General features: G+C 38.4%; 2 protein-coding genes across 2 annotated transcripts; one reads left to right on the forward strand and one right to left on the reverse strand.

Annotated features, from left to right (window-relative positions):
* Positions 1 to 333: 333 nt before the first annotated feature.
* Positions 334 to 8,590, reverse strand: scpep1 (serine carboxypeptidase 1). The gene is made up of 13 exons (XM_083565918.1): positions 8,419 to 8,590; positions 7,266 to 7,390; positions 7,060 to 7,149; positions 6,132 to 6,287; positions 5,938 to 6,012; positions 5,433 to 5,505; positions 4,357 to 4,394; positions 3,519 to 3,647; positions 3,156 to 3,240; positions 2,515 to 2,628; positions 2,190 to 2,327; positions 1,205 to 1,368; positions 334 to 579 (listed from the first exon to the last, which is right to left on the reverse strand). The coding sequence occupies exons 1-13, from the start codon at positions 8,480 to 8,482 to the stop codon at positions 517 to 519; spliced, it is 1,314 nt and encodes a 437-aa protein (XP_083422044.1). The 5' UTR covers positions 8,483 to 8,590; the 3' UTR covers positions 334 to 516.
* Positions 8,591 to 9,880: 1,290 nt separating this feature from the next.
* On the forward strand, positions 9,881 to 16,297 carry coil (coilin p80). Its single transcript, XM_083565851.1, has 7 exons — positions 9,881 to 10,210; positions 11,157 to 12,426; positions 13,385 to 13,474; positions 13,739 to 13,786; positions 14,340 to 14,409; positions 15,463 to 15,551; positions 16,135 to 16,297. The coding sequence occupies exons 1-7, from the start codon at positions 9,927 to 9,929 to the stop codon at positions 16,192 to 16,194; spliced, it is 1,911 nt and encodes a 636-aa protein (XP_083421977.1). The 5' UTR covers positions 9,881 to 9,926; the 3' UTR covers positions 16,195 to 16,297.
* Positions 16,298 to 18,016: the final 1,719 nt, after the last annotated feature.

The following is an 18,016-nucleotide window of genomic DNA, read 5'->3' on the forward strand; positions in this document are numbered from 1 at the left end:
TGTTGAGAAAAACAGATCAGTAGATTAATGCTCGGCCGACTTCCAACAAGTGAACGTGTGCATATTATAAATGAAGGAACAAACAGGGTTTCCTGGTTTTCTTCTTTTTCCTGCCTTCAGTAAATTATTTTTTTAATATCAGAGTTTTTATCCTAAGGTGTAGTTTTTAACAGTGTGAATGACATCATTTCTTATTAAACTATTATTTACAACCATTTTCCTTTCGATTCTATTTTACTTTGTACTGTATTCTGAAACTCCAGTTTATACAGTATGTCATTTGTCAGAAGTCAACTGCATGAGCTGAAAATTCATTAACAAGACTATTAGATTAAAAAAAAATCCTTTATTTAAGATATTTTCCAGTTAAAACAAAATAAAAGTCAGTTTGATCAAACAAAAGCTTCCTCAGAAACTGAATTTTTGGTGTGAAGCCATGGGGGGGGGGGGGGGAGAGTAGAAGCACTGATTTTGGTGGTGTGTGTTGATTGTCTACAATGAATAAGCAGCCTTTTTTCACTCCTGCAGTGTCACCATCTTTAGCATCCTCAGTGCCATCAGGCCCTGATCAGATGGGATCTATAGGTAAGAAAAGAATGAAAGAGAAAAAGGTTATAATCATAGAAATGGTTTTGCTACAGCACAACTCATGTTTATATATTTATACGGACAAAAGGTTTGTGGGTTTGTGGTTGTCATCTCATTCGGCCACAAGGGTTTTTGCAAAGACAGGTACCAATTTAGGTAAGGTAAGGAGTTCTGGGGTGCAGTCAGTGTTCTAATTCATTATAATGGTGTTTAATAGGGTTTATAACTGTACAGCAGGAGATCTTCCACTCTAATAGATGCAGCGCATATCTTCATGGAGTTGGCTTTGTACACAGGGGCATTGTCATGCTGGAACTGGTTTGGGCCTCCTAGTTCAAATAAATCTTTGCGAAGAACACATATAGCTGGAAAAGTCAGATGCCCCAATACCTTTGTCCATATAGTGTGTCTATGTACATATGTATAAGAGGAAGTGGAAGAAAACTTACTTCCTCTTTAGGTCATAAGACAATCGCTCACAATCATAAGACACTACATTCATTGACAGTGAATATACACATGTATATACAGTATAAGAAGCAAACACTTCCTCCAAGTGCTTCAGCCACACTTTGCTTTAATTGAACTCTACATTCTCTATAAACTAGTTCATTACCATGTGTCCAGCTTTGAGGATCCAGTAAAAAGCAAAGTTCTTGTAGGTTTTATAAAAAGCTCCGGTTAGGCCTGCTGATTGCGGGTCTTCCAGTGCCGTCCACTTCATCTGGTTAAACTTGTTGAGTCCGTCCCATTTCAGCTTTTTCACCCAAAGCTCCTGACCTGCAAAAACCACACACACATTGTTACTCTGTGATACTCTTTATGATTCAAAAATCAAAATTAACAATGGAATATATATCATTTGACAAATGTTACACAATGTTAAAACATTAATTGTGCTTAGAATGTAAAATGCAATGTTTGCAATGTTCAGGCTTTAATATTATTCATTTAGTCTTTATGTTTTTAGGTTTTGGGTATTTGCAATTAATACGCTTTGTAATATGAAAAATAAAACATGGCAAAATTGTCTTTACAGCCAAACAATGATTTACAAATGATGTCATATGCCAATGGGCAAAAGTTTGTGGACACCTGAGCACAAGATTGGTGTTTGACTTTTAAACATCTCATTCCATATTTAGTCCCATTTTGCTGTTAAAGTAACCTCCACTCTTCTGGGAGGATGTTCCACTAGAGATTTTGTGCTCATTCAGCCACAAGAGCGTTAGTAAAGTCAGATGCTGATGTAAGTGAAGTGAGGAGCGTTCCAATTCATCATGTCTAATAGGGCAATTCATAGCAGGCCATTTAAGATCTTCAACTTCACCCTATGATAACCATATACTTAAGGATACATGCTCTTTTTTAATTTTATTTTCTTAGATTGTTCCTGTCTAATATTAAAAAAAGACTTAAATTTAACTAAGAGCTTCTTTTTTAGCTAGATGGAGCTATTGAGCATCTGTTATTCACGGATTTGCTCTGTTTAGCATTTAAAGGTTGAGGAACTACTTACTATTACCGAATTGTTTGTACAGATGCATCCTACAGAAGGATTTTTTTGGAATCTACATCAATATAGTGACTTTGCAATATACCCATGGTGTCTACGATCAAGTCCAGCTGGCCGTTGTAGACGGTCACATTCACTCCTGCAGCCAAAAGCTCATCAACAATGTCGATCACAGGCTTCATAAAATCTCCAGACATGCTGGAAAACACCTCTCCAGACTGGCCTAGACTCCCCCACACACACACACACACACACACATATATAAATACACTGACGGATGAAAGGGACATGAATTTGCACTTACAGAGCTTAGTAGAAATCAAACCACACATTTCTATTAATACAGGAGTTTTTCTGCGCTAAAAAAAAAAACACGCTTGTGTATCGTGAAAATTTCAGCCGATGTTTACCTCCCCAGGTCACATTATTGGGAATGATGCCAAGCTTCTTCCTGATTGGTCCGTTCATTAGCGCGTCGAGCGACTGGCCCTGCAGAGGTCGAACATGTCGGCGTTTTAAAGCAGCTGTGACAAAGACAAGATAGGAATTAAAACATGTTCCCTTTGTGCCTACATTTCATTATAAGCTGTGTGGCCAAAAGTATTGGGACACCAAACTTTTCCAACTATTTTAGGTTCTTCCCCAAATGGAACAAACTTGGAGACACACAAATGTAGAGTAGGTCTTTTGAAGCAGTAGCATTAAATTTTCCCTTCATTTGAACTGTTCGACCCAAAGCTGTTCCAGCATGACAATGTCCCTGTGCACAAAGTCAGCTCTATAAAGATATAATTGACATGGGTTGGAGTAGAAGATTGAAAAACTATTGGGATGAACTGGAACACTGACTCCTCTCCTCGCCTACATCAGTGAGCACAAATCTCCACAAAATCTAGTGGAACATCTTCTAAAAGAGAGAGGAATATTATAATAAATATATTAAGACTAAATGTGGAATGGGAAATAAAAAAAAAAAGCACATAGCATGCTTATGCTCAGGTGTCCACAAACTTTTGGTCACACAGTGTAAAAAAGCATGATTTAGTCTTACACATATAGCCTTCGTTTTCTGTGGTGAATTTGAGCATGTCACTGCTCTGAGTGAGGATGTTGTAGAAATTCACTCCGTTGGTATTCTAAAACAAACACACAAAAAAAGGAAAATGCTTAATGAATCCGAAACGCGATCTTATCATGATTTAGACTGATACAAATTCAGTGATCAGATCGGGGAATGGAAAAAAGTGAGCATGTCCTTATAAAGGGTCATGTCTCCCTCAAAGTTCTCACAGAATCACTGTGAAAAAAGGCGATATTTTTCTTCACACATTCTGTTGTGATGACCGCTCTGTCTGGTCATACTGAGATCAACACACGCAGCACAGTTTGGGGAAATCTGGTGTAAGTCTCCGACCTGTTCTACCACGTTCTCAGCGATGTTCCATAGCTCGGTGGCGGTATCATACTGCCCCTCCTCGATAGCCTTTTGTACGTCTTTAGCCGCTCGCATCACCTCACCAAGTCCAAAATCGTCTAACAGGGACTGCACACACACACACACACACACACACACACACACACACACACACACATACCATAATTCCATTTTTTAAAACAATACACATTTCTATACTTTATAAATGTTCGCTGTAAATGAAGGTATACAAGGTGACGGTTACAGATAATAATGAAAATCTATCAAATGTAAAGAAAAGTACTGTTACTTTTGTTACATTGATTTTTTTTATTGATTTTTATTTTTTTTTTAGAAATACCTCCGTGTTATGTTCCATGTCATTAACAGAAATGCTATGTTTTTAGATTCGATTCGATTCATTGTGCAGAGTACAGTGTGTGTGACACAGTATACAAATATAAAGGTGCTTTATGCAGAGAAAGTAGTCGAAAATGGTTAATGACCATCAGGGGACTAATATTTTCCCCATTAATATTCCCCCGCTGCTGCTGCTGCTGATTCTTTGCGTAACAGAGCAGTTCCTGTTATCACTTACATTAGAGCAATCATTCATACACCAGCCTCTTTTATTAGTTTCTGTCAAAATAAAACAGCTCTTCATGTAACAAAGAAACTGCAAAGCTGATACTGGATAAATATGTAATAACTGCATTCTGACAGAACCTCACCACGTCAACAGATATTCCTCAGATTTCTGAGGTAATTTTATTAAAACGCTAGCTAACATTTAGCTGGCAATGTATGTGGTAACATTTGTAATAATAATTCTACTTACAGTGCTGTACAAATAGGGTCCCCATGTCAGAACGGAGTCTGTGGAAAAAAGGAAAAAAAAAAACATATGAGATGTGAAAAGTGAATTCAATAAATCCTATTTATTCTTTTTAAACTCTGAAATCCTAATTACAATAGTTTCTGATTGTATCTGACACTGGGGAAATACTTTGACGATACTTTTTTTATCGTATAACATTTTATAATGTACAATCATCCAGTTAGAAATGCAATAGTTGCTCTTCAATGGTATTCATTTGTGCACACAATCAACAGTCATGGCTTTTAGGTTTAATACACTTCAATTCTGTGGCTAATTTCATCTGTCTGCATTGTCAGCATCTTTTATTCTGGACTTTTAGGTTGAAATGATCGAGGCTGGATATTTATTTTTTTTTAAAACAAAAAAAAAAAGAATTTTATTTTTCATATTTATATTCCTTTCATATTTATTCAGTTACTCAAATTCCACGATTAATCATATGGTGGAACAGAATTTCACATCCAGTGAGCGTCTAAGGACTTTGATCGGTATGCAATGACTCCTTCTCTGCCTCCGATGGTTAACTACATCTACAAATAAACAACATTCTCACCAACAAATGTGGCCACGCGACGTTTCCTAGGTCCCCTCACACCACCTCACTGCTATGCTCCCTCTACTGTAGCTGCTGCATCCTCTACCAATGTTCGACTGGACTCTTCATCTCATAAGATACTAGGAAGACATGCTATAAGACTTTTCTCTGTTCTGGCACCGAGGTGGTGGAACGAACTTCCACTTGACTGAGCCTCTAGCAGTTTTCAGATGCTGTTTGAAGAATACTTAAGTAAGTCTTGCTTTTTTGACTAAATTCCTTCAAATAGAGTTTTACCCTGACAATGTTTTTACTATATGTAATAGTAAAATAGTAAATAAGACTATGACATAAATGGATATAAAATTTCTGCCATTTCTGCAGGATTTTAAAAGAGTAATAACATAAAATATCAGTGACAGAAGGCTTTCTGTTAAAGTTTTGAAACTCTGTAGGAAAAAACACTACACATAGATATAGAAAAGTGTAAAACACACACCAATAGGAGAAATCCATGAGTCTCCAAGTGCCACACCTGCAAAGTTACACTTGATAGAGCCTTTCTTTATGGCCTATAGAGAGAGACAGAAGGAAACAAAGATGTACTAACACCCCTGAGCACACATTAACACACAGATACAAACCATTACACACATATACACTACATAGACAAAAATTTCAGGACATCTGACTTTTCCGGCTACATCTGGTTCTTCCCCCGCCAAAAATAGTCTATTGTAACAACTTCCCAAAAGAGTGGAGGTTATTATAAGAGCGAATGGGGGTTATATGTGGAATGGGATGTTCAAAAAGAAGAATATGCCAATATTATTCTCAGGTGTCCACAAACTTTTGGCTACACAGTGTAGCTTTGAGGAAGCAGTTCTGCAGGCAAAAACTGCCTTATAGATTAGACAAATTGGAGAAGAATTGGGGCAAAATGCTTCGAGCTGAAAGGATATGAAAACAACCACTCTGCCAGGAAGCAAAACATGTTTCTGTACCTTGTTGAGCTCCAGTGAAATCGCAGCCGCCATCTTTCCTCCATAAGATTCGGAAAATATGTAGAAAGGGATGCTCTGTACAAGAGAGGAGAAACGTAGTGGCGATCAGAACATGCTCGCCCTGTGTTCAGGCTGAGACTTATCAGTAGTACTAGAGGCAGTTCATGCTGACGTTGCACCTTTGTGTGTTTTACCTGAAATTCAGGGGTTTTCGAGAAGAAATGCTTCAGGAGGACCATCATGTCCGACGCCACCATTGCCACGTCTTTAGTGAGAGCGTCATACGAGTCTGTGTAGCTGTAACCAGTACCGACTGGATTATCCACGAATAAAACACTCGCTGCATTCACCTACACACACATATCATTTCAACTATATCGCATATAGCATCTTAAAGCAGTCAATATAAACTCAAAATCATAAGCACAATTTGCCCTTCGACTTTAGGCCACATCTTTCGACTTAGTGAGTTCAAAAAAGAGGAACTTGTTCTCTTGAAGCAGAATGCCTGCTTTATTTATGTATTTATTTTAGATCTGACACACTTTTTTTTCTATTTATTTAAAAGAACTGTGACAAAAACCACAAAAACATATTCGTCACTGATCCTAAAGTGCTTTTGTGCGACTGCGGGACGATTTTATACCGGCGGTTTGTACAAAGCTAAACTGGTGGTGAAAAACTTGGAAGATTTGCTAGCTACCTTGACAATTTAGCTATAATGTGCAAGGTTCAAGAAGTAATATATATATGATGGGATAACAACATATGTTGATTATCAAGTTCAATGCTTAGAGTAACTAGTGTTTTATTCCCTCAGTATAAAGAAATTAATGAATTTAATAAACAGACCGTAAGTCTAAGATCAATAAAATGATCATGTCTCTTGGTTTGGATGCTGGTGAGATGGGAAAGTTAGTGGGCTTATTATTATAACCCTGAGTTTCTACTTTCATACAAAACATTAACCATTATGGTGGAGAATGACATCACGTTCTATGCAAAACACAGGCGCTTACACACATGGTGAGTCTGCGTACAAGCTTTTGTGTTGACAAATCAGAAATCTGTAGATTTAGTAAAAGAAAGTCATTTTTGATTAATGATGATAAACACACGCACCCAGGATGTTTCTCTCGGCTGAAGGTCGACGTCAAGAGGGCCGATCTCGGCAAAGTTTCCGAAACCGCAGCTCGATCCTCCGGGACCCCCCTGATAGGAAACAATATGACTGCATGATTAACATAGTCACAAATACTCAAGAGCATATACTTTCCTCAGTCTTAGATGGCTTTCATTATAAAAAAAGGTTTTCAGGTGAGTCACACCTGCAGCCACATGACCAGCGGCAGATCTTGAAAGCTGGCTGATGAGCTGTTGGCGTAGTAAAGCCACCAAAACATGTGAGCTCCATCTCGCACGTCCACGTAATCCCATGCCTCTTTAGCTGAGACTAGAAGAGAAAAGAGCAGTTCATTTAAGAAAAAGAAAAAAAAGGATAATCTACATAACACACACCAGATGATTTTTTTTAATGATAGTTTGAAATCATCTAATGACTAATGAATACCAGGTGGGTATTTGCTGGGCATTACAGTGCCATCTCTGGCATTTGTGTAGTAGGAACAGTTTTAAAAGGTAATAAAACTAATATGCATTACAGCAAGCCGTATTTGTTGCTATCTGACTTTGTTTACTATAAATTCTGCCAATATTAACTACACTTTTGTTTGTGATGTTGTATGATCAGCTTTGGGAATTTGGCTAAATATAACTTTTGCTTTGGTTACTAAATGAAATGAAGACATTCCTAAGACATCATAACATCATTTTCCTCAACTTTTGCCATTTTTTGATGTCTGATGTTGAAACATGATTTTAAAAAAGTAATAAGAATCGATCATCCAGCCTTCTTCCAAGAGATAAATGTAGTCAAGTTGTGCCATTATTGTCACCTGATCCAATTCTTCAGCTTATTCAAAGGTCACTGTAGTTGTGATTGCTAAGATCACGGTATTGAAGATGACTACCAAGATTCTGATGTCAGATTTGTTAGGAAACTACATTCTTTCGATAAATTTTGTCTGAGTCGATCCAGGGATGATGTAGACCAGATTTGGTGTTGATTGAACATCATTTGTAGTGAGAGTGCAAAAACAAAACATAGCCCCAAATAAAAAAGTGCATGATAAATATTTGAAGGTGAACAAGGTCAATGTGTTTCAGGATGGAATTTCCCCTTTAGGATACTTCCAGGATCTTATTACACCACATCCAGATCCACAGCAGCAGCATTAGACACTCATCTGCTCTTCTTTCACTCTCACTTTTAATCAAATAAACCAAATACAAAAACAAACCCACCTTAAAGGTGTAGATGCACATTTTAAAGCAACCAGGTTATTACAGTTAAGTGAAAACTGCTCATGCTATTGAAAGAAACTTTCCTGGAACAGAGGAGAAGCTTGTAGTGAATCTCACCTCTGTGGAACCCCGATGTGAAGAGCAGCGTGGCCACAAAAGCACCAATGCAGCACTGCGCCATCTTTTCTGCAGTTTCGGGTCGGGATCGGTTCTGATCGACTCCCGGGACAGACTCTGAATAGCTTCAGCAAAACTGCTGAGAAGCTCAATACAACATCATATGACTCCTGAGTCAGCTGACATGAGTGAAAAAACGGAAGTAGTTGGGGGCGGGGCTTCCATTAAAGCATAGATAGATTTATTTGAGACATTTAGTGGTTGTGTTTTCCATTCCATAGTATATATATATATATATATATATATATATATATATATATATATATATATATATATATATATATATATATATATATATATATATTTGTGTGTGTGTGTATATGTATATGTCCAGACACATTCACTAATACACATTGCATGGATTTAGGCATATATATAGAAATCTGGAGAACCCACAGAAAGCCCTGGAACGGCGGATACGATGAGGGCAAATATGCTAAACAGACATATCGACACACCAATTCCTTAATCAATGTAATGGCATGTTTTTAGGAATAGGGTAAAAACTAGAGAACCCAGAAGAAACCCCTGGAATTTAGGATATGATGAGGATGATGAGTACATCCTAGATGGGATGCCAGTCCATTGCAGGAAACCATGCACACACACTTCTATGCACTTTTTTACCAATCCATGTAATGGCTTGGTTTTAGAAATAGGGAGGAAACTGAAGAACCCAGAGAAAGCCCTGGAATACCAGGTTTGATGAGGTAAGACACCCTGCTTTGGATGCCATTCCACTGCAAATCTACACACTTATTCACTAATCCACGTAATGGCATCTTTTTTAGAGATAGGGTGAAAACTAGAGAATCAAGATGAAGCCCCATGAACTCAGAAGAGATTAGGATGATAAGAACATCCTGGATGGGTTGCCAGTCCATTGCAGGAAACCATGCACACACATCTTTTTCTACTTCTTTCGGCTTCTCTTATTAGGGGTCGCCACAGCACATCATCCATCTTCATCCCCCCCCCCCCCCGTCCTACACATCTGCCTTTTTTAACCCAACAACCTGCATATCTTCCCTCACCACATCCATAAACCTCCTCCTTGGCCTTTCACTTTTTCTCCTTCTTGGTGGCTCCATCCTCATTATTTTTCTAACGATATACCCCATGTCCCTCCTCTGCACATGTCCAAACTCTCTCAATCGTGCCTCCCTCACCTTGTCTCCAAAATGTCCTACATGGTTTTAGAAATAGAAAGGAAACTGGAGAACCCAGAGGACATTTTATTTGTTTGTTGATACACTTAAACTTTGTAATGAATAAAAGCCATAAAATTTTTATTATATAACATTATATGCAATATATAATTTCAACAAAAAAAACAGCAAAAAAACTAAACAAATAAATACATACATAAACTGAACACTGAATTGAATAAGAGGGGAGAATTCACTTCCGCTGTCTCGGTGACGTAATCAGCATTGTAAGTTCCCCGGATGTCCCAGCTCTTCCTGCGGCTCACAAGCAACATGGCGGCGTCCAGTGTCAACGCGGTTCGAGTCCGGCTGTATTTTGATTACCCTCCTCCCTGCATGCCCGACTGCCGCATGAGCTGGCTGTTGGTGGATCTGAATAAATGTCGCGTAGTTGCAGATTTGTGCAGCGTGATTCGAGAGAAGTTTGATTACAGCCGTAAAACAGCGTTAGACCTGTTCATTGAGAACTGTTTTCTCCCTCCTGCAGAGAGCATCTATGTGGTCCGGGATAATGACAGTATAAGGTAACGTCCTCGCTAGACAATTACTGACCAGATATTTAAGGTTCTTAGGTAAATTAATTATTTCTATTTGAATAATTAGATTAATGTCTAATTAGGGTTGTTTCACCATCACCTGTCTCACCTCCTCCCTCACATTTTCTCATTTTCACACAATAATCTTCTTCAGCATCCACCATATGGTTCTTAATCAACCCTTTACTAATTTCCTCTTCTTCATCTCCAAAGTCATCTTACAAACCACCACTGACTCACACCAGTGTTGTCTATCTGATTCCACCTGTGTAATTATTTGATCAGTAGCGACCTTTGCTTAATCATAATAATAAAAACCTACACCCACATGAGCTTAATTTCACGAGTATGTTTGGACACCAAAAGTCCACACCTCCCAATGCAACCACTTACTTCATATTCTGCAAAAGGACATCGTCCACATTCCTCTACTTTTCTACAAGAAGAATGAGATGATCTTCCATGAGATTTTGTGAAGATTTGTGTTCGTTCATCCACAAGCATGCTAATAAATTAGGTACTAATGTAGGTGAGGAGGCCTGGGGTGCAGTCAGTGTTCAAATGTAGCAGGAAGATCCTCCACTCTTATCCATGTCTTCATGGAGCTGGCTTTGTGTGCCAAGGCAGCTTCATGCTGAAATAGGTTCGGCTCTCCTTGTTCAAATGAAGGGAAAATTTCCTGCTACCGCATCCAAAAACATTTAATACACTGATGTGCCTCCAACTCGTATATGGTTGAAAAGTGGTGTCTGAATATGTTTGGACGTGTAAATCAAACTAGTTCCATACACTAATCTAATCAAAAGCAATACCAAATCGCGAAATGCCATTGTAATGAAATGTTTTTGCTTTTTAATGGTGGTGTACTACAATTTTATTTCATAAGCAGTGTCCAGTAGCAGTGTTGCTTATCTGCAATGTCTCTCATCAACAGGGTGAAGGTGTCCAGTGTTCCTTGTGAGTATGCAGGGAAAAAAAGACGCAGAGAGGAAGAGGGTTCTTTGCAAGCACCAACGAAGAAGACCAGAGAAGAAGCGGGTGAGGCGAACGGCGTCACCCCACCAGCAGGTTTGAAAAAGAAAAAGAAAAAGCAAAAAAAGAAGAAAAAGAAGCCAGACGAGTCTGTAGAGGCCTATAAATCAGAGCTTCCATCTGCAAAATCCCAGACAGACAAGAACAACAAGAAAGCTTCAGCGACTTCTGTGCTCACTAATGGGAATGCGATTTCATCAGACAGCAGCGAGGAGGTTACTCAGAAACCTTCTCAATCCAAATTCAAACACGCGGCGTCCAAGCGGCCTGCGTCGAGAAAATCCTCTTCCTCCAAGTCATCCTCCTCGGAAGAAGAAAACGTTTGTGGCCAAAAATCTCCCAAACCAAGTACAAGCTTAAAAACCCGTCCAGGCACTAAGACAACCAAAGAGCAGACGTCTTCTATAACACCAAAATCCACAGCGAAGAAAACACAACCTTCTTCAGATTCGTCCTCATCAGAAGAAGAAGCTTCGGGGGCAGCGGTGAAGAAAGCAAACGCCCCTCCAAAATCATCTTCTGGCAAACAAAAATCCTGTACTGTCACCTCGAAAGCACAACCTCAAACTGTGACCACTTCATCGTCCTCAGAAGATGATGATGATGATTCCAGGAAAACGAGTCTCTCGGGGAAAACGTCTTCAGTTCAAAACGGCGGTAAAACAGTGGCATTACCGCAAACACGACCATCTCCATCCGTTCGCCACAGAAACGAAGGCACAATTCCTACGTCTGAAAAACCTTCCGGGAACTCGAAAATGTCCAAAACGCAAACGTCTTCGGACTCCTCGTCGTCGTCATCTGAAGACGAGGCCAGCAAATCGAATGCTCCAGCGACACCCAAACCTGTAGTAAAGAACGGAGCGACTCAGCCTCCATCCACTCCGGTAGGAACCACGCTTCCGGACAACAAGGACAAAGCGGAGAACTCGGACAGCAGCAGTGACACAGAGCTGGTGATAAAGAAACCGAACCCTCAGCTCATGATTGGGTTGACTCCTCGAGGGAGGGGCCGGGGATTTCCAGACAGGCTCAAAGGTCGAGGAGGGGTCCGGGGTGGGTTTGGCCGGGCGAGAGGGACGCCTTGGAAGCAGAACTTTCATTATAACTATGACAACGGAGAGCAGAGGAAGCAGAAAGAGTTGGAGACTAATAGAAGCTTGGTCCTGCAGGTGAGTGAGATCTGAGATCCGTCTTCCTTCCGCTGAACTTCTGAGAACATGGACAAAGACTTATTTTAGTGTGATGATGTTGCAGGTAGTAAATCAGCAGTAGGAAGTCAGAATGTGAATGTAGTCTTTTCATTTGTTCAGTGGTTATTAGGATTATAACTTTACATCTAAACACACCATGCAAACAGTTTCTACCACTGCAAGACTTTACTGTAGACTTCAAAGTCCACAATTCAACATTTTAACCTTTTTCTTTATTTACCAAAACCTTATTATGGCTGCCTTTTTTTTTTTTTTTTTTTTTTTTTTAATTAATTTATTTTTTTTTTTAAATGTCCATCTCTCTGTCTTCGTTCTGACTGTCTGTCTCTGTCTTTGTTTTTTTTCTCTCTGTCTGTCTACATTTCTTTTTGCCTGTCGTTCTGCCTTCCTTACTGTCTCTCCTTTATTATGCCTGTCTATCTTTCTTTTTGTCTGTCTGTCTCTGTCCCTCATTTTGTCTGTCTATTTATTGTCTGTCTGGTTTTTTGTTTAGTCTGTCTGTCAACATATTTTTTTCCTGCTTTTCTTCCTGTCTGTCTGTTTTTCTGTTCATCTGTCTGACTTTCTTACTGTCTCTCCTTTATTTTGCCTGTCTGTCTTTCTTTGTCTGTCTGTCTGTCTTTTTGTTTGTTTATCTTTAGTTTTTGTCTTACTTTTTGTCTCTGTCCTTCCTTCTGTCTCTTTCTTTCACTCTGTCTTTCTTTCTGTCTGTCTATCTCTCTCTTGTTTAGTCTGTCTGACTGTTTTTTGTTTTGTCTGTCTGCTATTCTTTCTGTCTGTCTGCCTTTCTGTCTATCTGTCTGTCTCATTTGGTCTGTATGTCTGTCTATTTGTCTGTCTGACTGCCTTTCATCTTGTATGTCTATTTTTTTCTGTTTTGTTTAATTTTATTTTTTAATCTGTCTGTATTTGGCAGAATCCTCCAGATCCGGCTCCCCAGCGAGATTACAGTGCTCTTCCTCTCCTCGCTGCTCCTCCTGCAGTGGGACAGAAGATTGTTTTTAAGGTAAGTGTGGTCTGTTACTGCTGGATCTTTGCTAGATGGTGGGCACTTTTTCATTGAATGAATTTTAACGATGTGACATTTTATACTAATATTATAGTCATACTGATATTATTATAGCTATATTCATAGTGATATTATTCCATAGTCAGTCAATGTGTGTGTCTGAGACTTCAGTATGTAAAGCTATTTTTAGAGAAGTATGTATTATTTATTACACTGTTGCAGTATGTTGAGCTGCACCATTTTTATTTTTCCCCTCTACAGCTTTTAGAGCTCAACGAGAACTACTCACCTGAAGTGTCTGATTATAAAGTAGGTTTTCGTCACATCCAAGATGGTGTTTTATTTTAAACCACACAAAAATCTCTATTAGAAATACAACAACTGTACACCTAAAAATACATCCTGCTAGATTACACACACTGCAAACTCCAATCTTCCTTAAAAAAAAATGTCTATAATTTATCTTCTTTCTTTGTCTTTTTTTTTTTTTTTTTTTTTTACTGTGAAATAAGCATTCTGTGTATTGTTCTATTAATAAGTAGAACAGTGAGTTGCTGTAAAAGGAATTAAATCATCTTTCTGACCTTTATATTCAGTGTTGTGCTTTTAAATAAAAATACACTTGTATGGATCGTCAGTCCCAGTGAAGGACACCCGCCCTTAATATCTGTCATTTTGCCTTTCTAAATTCTTTTGCTGCTTAATTGATTTTCAGAAGAGAGCGTCAGTTTCCCTAAAAAGTAGTCTTCCACCTGCAATGTTTGTGTTTTTCAGTTTTATAGTAAACAGAAAGAGTTTTTTTCATTTTATCGAAGTGTTCGTTAAATCCCATCGTATTCAGCTCCTGTATCATTCTTTACAGGAAGCAAAGATCGTTGGATTTAATCACAGCACTAATATGGTGGAACTGGAGCTTCTGACACAGAGTCACGGTAAATCATTACAGCTACAATGCAATTCATTGGTCTACGTTCACACTTTCTTCTTCTTCTTCTTCTTTCGCCTGCTGATCAGGGATCGCCACAGCGGATCATCCGTCTCCACCATCTGCCTCTTTAACCACACCTACCTGCATGTCTTCCCTCCCCACATCCATAAACCTTTTCCTCCTTCCTGGTGGCTCCATCCTCAGCATTCTCTTACAGATATGTCCAAACCATATCGATCTCCATCCATCCATCCATCCATCCATCCATCCCGATCTCCATCCATCCATCCATCCAGTAAACAGTATAGGAACTTAGTGCTTTTCTATTTTATTTATTTATATTTTGTTGTTGTTTCGCATGTTCCTTTTAGTTTCTATGCAACAACCTAGGTCATGTAATGTTATGAAGATTTACTTTTACTAACTAAATATATAAATGTCCAGATGTTTAATACTCTTAATTCTCAATGAAAAATCCTCCCTTAGCATTAATAACAGCTTTACAGACTCTTAGCAGCCAAACATTTAGCTGAAATATTCACCATGCTTCTTGTAAATCTTGCCGAAGGTGTTCACTAGTTGGAGATTTCTTTCTGACAATGTGATCCAGTTCATCTCGGAGCAGTTCAAAAGGATTTAGGTGCAGGTGCTGGGCACGCCATTCCATGATAGGGGAACACTCCAGCTGACTATATGCTCTCTAAATAATGATTACAGAGCTTGGATGTATTCTTTAGCTCATTGCCTTGTTGAACAGTGAAGTCTGTTTCAATCAACTGCAGTCCAGATGAAATGGTAGCCATGTTGGTTCAGTTTTCTCAAGCTATTAAACTTCCATCTTCCATGTTTGACTGTAGGGGTGAGGCAGTCTGATCACATCTTCTCTCCTGATCCCTGATCCTTCTCTTACTCACGCTCTTTTGTTGTCACATTCGTTCTCGTCTTCACCGTTTGTGTGCCGTCGCTATTTATTGCAACTATTTTACCCTGTAATGTAATGTGCATTGTGTCTAACATGATTTTTCTCAGCTAACGATTTGATGTGTTTTTCTCGTAGTTCGAACGGAACCCGGGAAGTTTGATCTGGTGTATGAAAATCCAGACGGATCTGAAAGAGTGGAGTACGCCATCACTATGGGTTCTCAGGTAACACACACTCATGTCCTCTCCAAACCACAGACTTCTTTTTTTTTTTTTTCCTGAGAATTGAGAAGGTATCCTTTAGAACAAAAGTATTTGGACACCTAACATTTACAGCCTTGTCTTTTGAATTTTCCCAGAAAATGGGAAGTAAATGTGGAATGGGATGTTCAAAACCAAATACAAATTATATGGTCAGGTGTCCACAAAATTTTGCCTATATATTTCTTCAATTTTTTTTTTAAAGTAGGTGAAGTCATATGATGCGGCTTAGAACCCCAGGACTTAACAATCTACAGAAATAAAAATATCCTGATTCTGTAATGTTTATGAGGCAGCCATATTGAATTTGCTTAAGCTGCATTTTCTTGTAAAGATCTTCCAAACATAAGTACTTTTGGTATAATCAGGACATTATGTACACAACACTCTGACAAACTTTTTAAATTCTCACCAGCATGACTAGCAGGAAGCGCAATCGAAGGTGTAGCAGGCGCCTTTTTTTGCGGATCAACCTGCTGTGTGAATGTGTGATAACGGTTCTATCTTTGATGTGTGTGTTTTTATTTTTTTTTTATTTTTTTTGTAGCTGACAGAGCGTTGGGAGTCGCTGCTGGAGCCCAGGCTTATTGTGCAGAACACAGAGTAAAGATTAAATCAACATGATTTTGGTCATCAAGCATCACTTTTGTATTGCAATGTCTTTTTAAGAGAATGTGAATCTTAATGGAATAAATGTTTTGGTTTTTATATATATATTTAATGTTTGTAATTTATAATGGTTTTTCTTTTTTATAAGTATGATGTTTTTTATTTTTGCAAAAATGTATGTACAGACAGGAGGTTAAATACTAAGTACTGTTCTGGTTTGCACTAAAAATCTGACATTTGGCAATTAAAACTGTCATAAATCATTGTGGTGAAAGTCAAGTCAAACATAAGAAGACATTTGACCATCACATCCATTATGTAGTTCTTCCCCAAACTATTGGGCTATGGTTTTAGATAGGGAAGCCCAACAAGCATGTATGGGTATAATTCATCTGGCATTTATATATATGTATATATTTTAAACAAAAAATGTGTGTGTATATATATATATATATATATATATATATATATATATATATATATATAGTGTATGCTGAAGATGACATCCAAACACAAGAAAGCTTCTGTAAATCCCTTAAACATAGTGATAACTGGACTCATTGTCTGTAGGCAGCAGTGCCTAAATTAATGTAGATACAGGTAAAAAATATTAGGTTAATGTATACATATGAATAGGAAAATGCGATCTTGGTAAATTTGACTGGATTGAGTATTTCTGTACCTGCTAATGCCCTGGGACATTCTTTAGAGTGGTGTGATAAACAAAAAACATTCAGGGAGTAGCAGTTCTAAAGATGGAAACACCATGAGAGTTCATTGAAGCTAATGGGAATTTCCAGACTGGTTTGTACTGGCAGGAAAGGAATTTCAGAATGAACTGAGGAACAGTTATCTGAGGCTATAATGGGCACAAGCAAACCAAAAATGCATTTTTGGCAAATAAAGACCAAGTAACCCTTTTTTTTGGGTGGTGTTTTACCAAACCCGATGACTACAGTCTTTAGTGCAGTGGTTCTTAACCTGGGTTCGATCGAACCCCAGGGGTTCGGTGAGTCAGTCTCAGGGGTTCGGCGGAGGTCAAGACACACACCCGACTCGTATGATTCGTGAGCAGAAGTCACACTGATTTGCAGTAAATATTCATTATTATGTTTTTGTGTGAAAATCATGTTTTAATGGTTTTGTTCTTTGAACACAGTGATGTTGATGCACGGTTCATTTTGTGCACCATTACAATATATACCTATGTTTTGAATTTGAAAAAAATCACATTTTATTTTTCCAATTTAGAAGGGTTCGGTGGATCCGCATATGAAACTGGTGGGGGTCAGTACCTCCAACAAGGTTAAGAACCACTGCTCTAGTGTGAAATAAATTCAGGATGAAAATAGCAATAGTAAAGCTCTGGAAAACTTATTAGCCAAGAATTTTACACACTGACTTAGTGTCTATTCCCAATTAATGATCTAATCATGTATACAATGATATATATATCATTGTATACATGATTAGATCATTAATTGGGATACTTAATAATGTCCTTATGGTATCTGTTGGTGTCCAGTAGATACCATCATGTGATCCACAAGTTAGCAAAGGTTTTTTTTTTATTAAGTCAAGTCAAGTCAAGTTTATTTGTATAGCGCTTTTCACAACAGACATTGTCTTAAAGCAGCTTTACAGAAAACAACAGTGAAGGTGAATGGTGTACGTTTGTCCCTGATGAGCAAGCCGTGGCGACAGTGGCAAGGAAAAACTCCCTTAGATGATATAAGGAAGAAACCTTGAGAGGAACCAGACTCAAAGGGGAACCCATCCTCATATGGGTGACATCAAGAGTTTGATCATAAATCTTTCAA

The sequence above is a fragment of the Silurus aristotelis genome, assembly GCF_946808225.1.
Source record: "Silurus aristotelis genome assembly, chromosome: 17".
In the NCBI taxonomy this organism is placed as follows: domain Eukaryota; kingdom Metazoa; phylum Chordata; class Actinopteri; order Siluriformes; family Siluridae; genus Silurus; species Silurus aristotelis.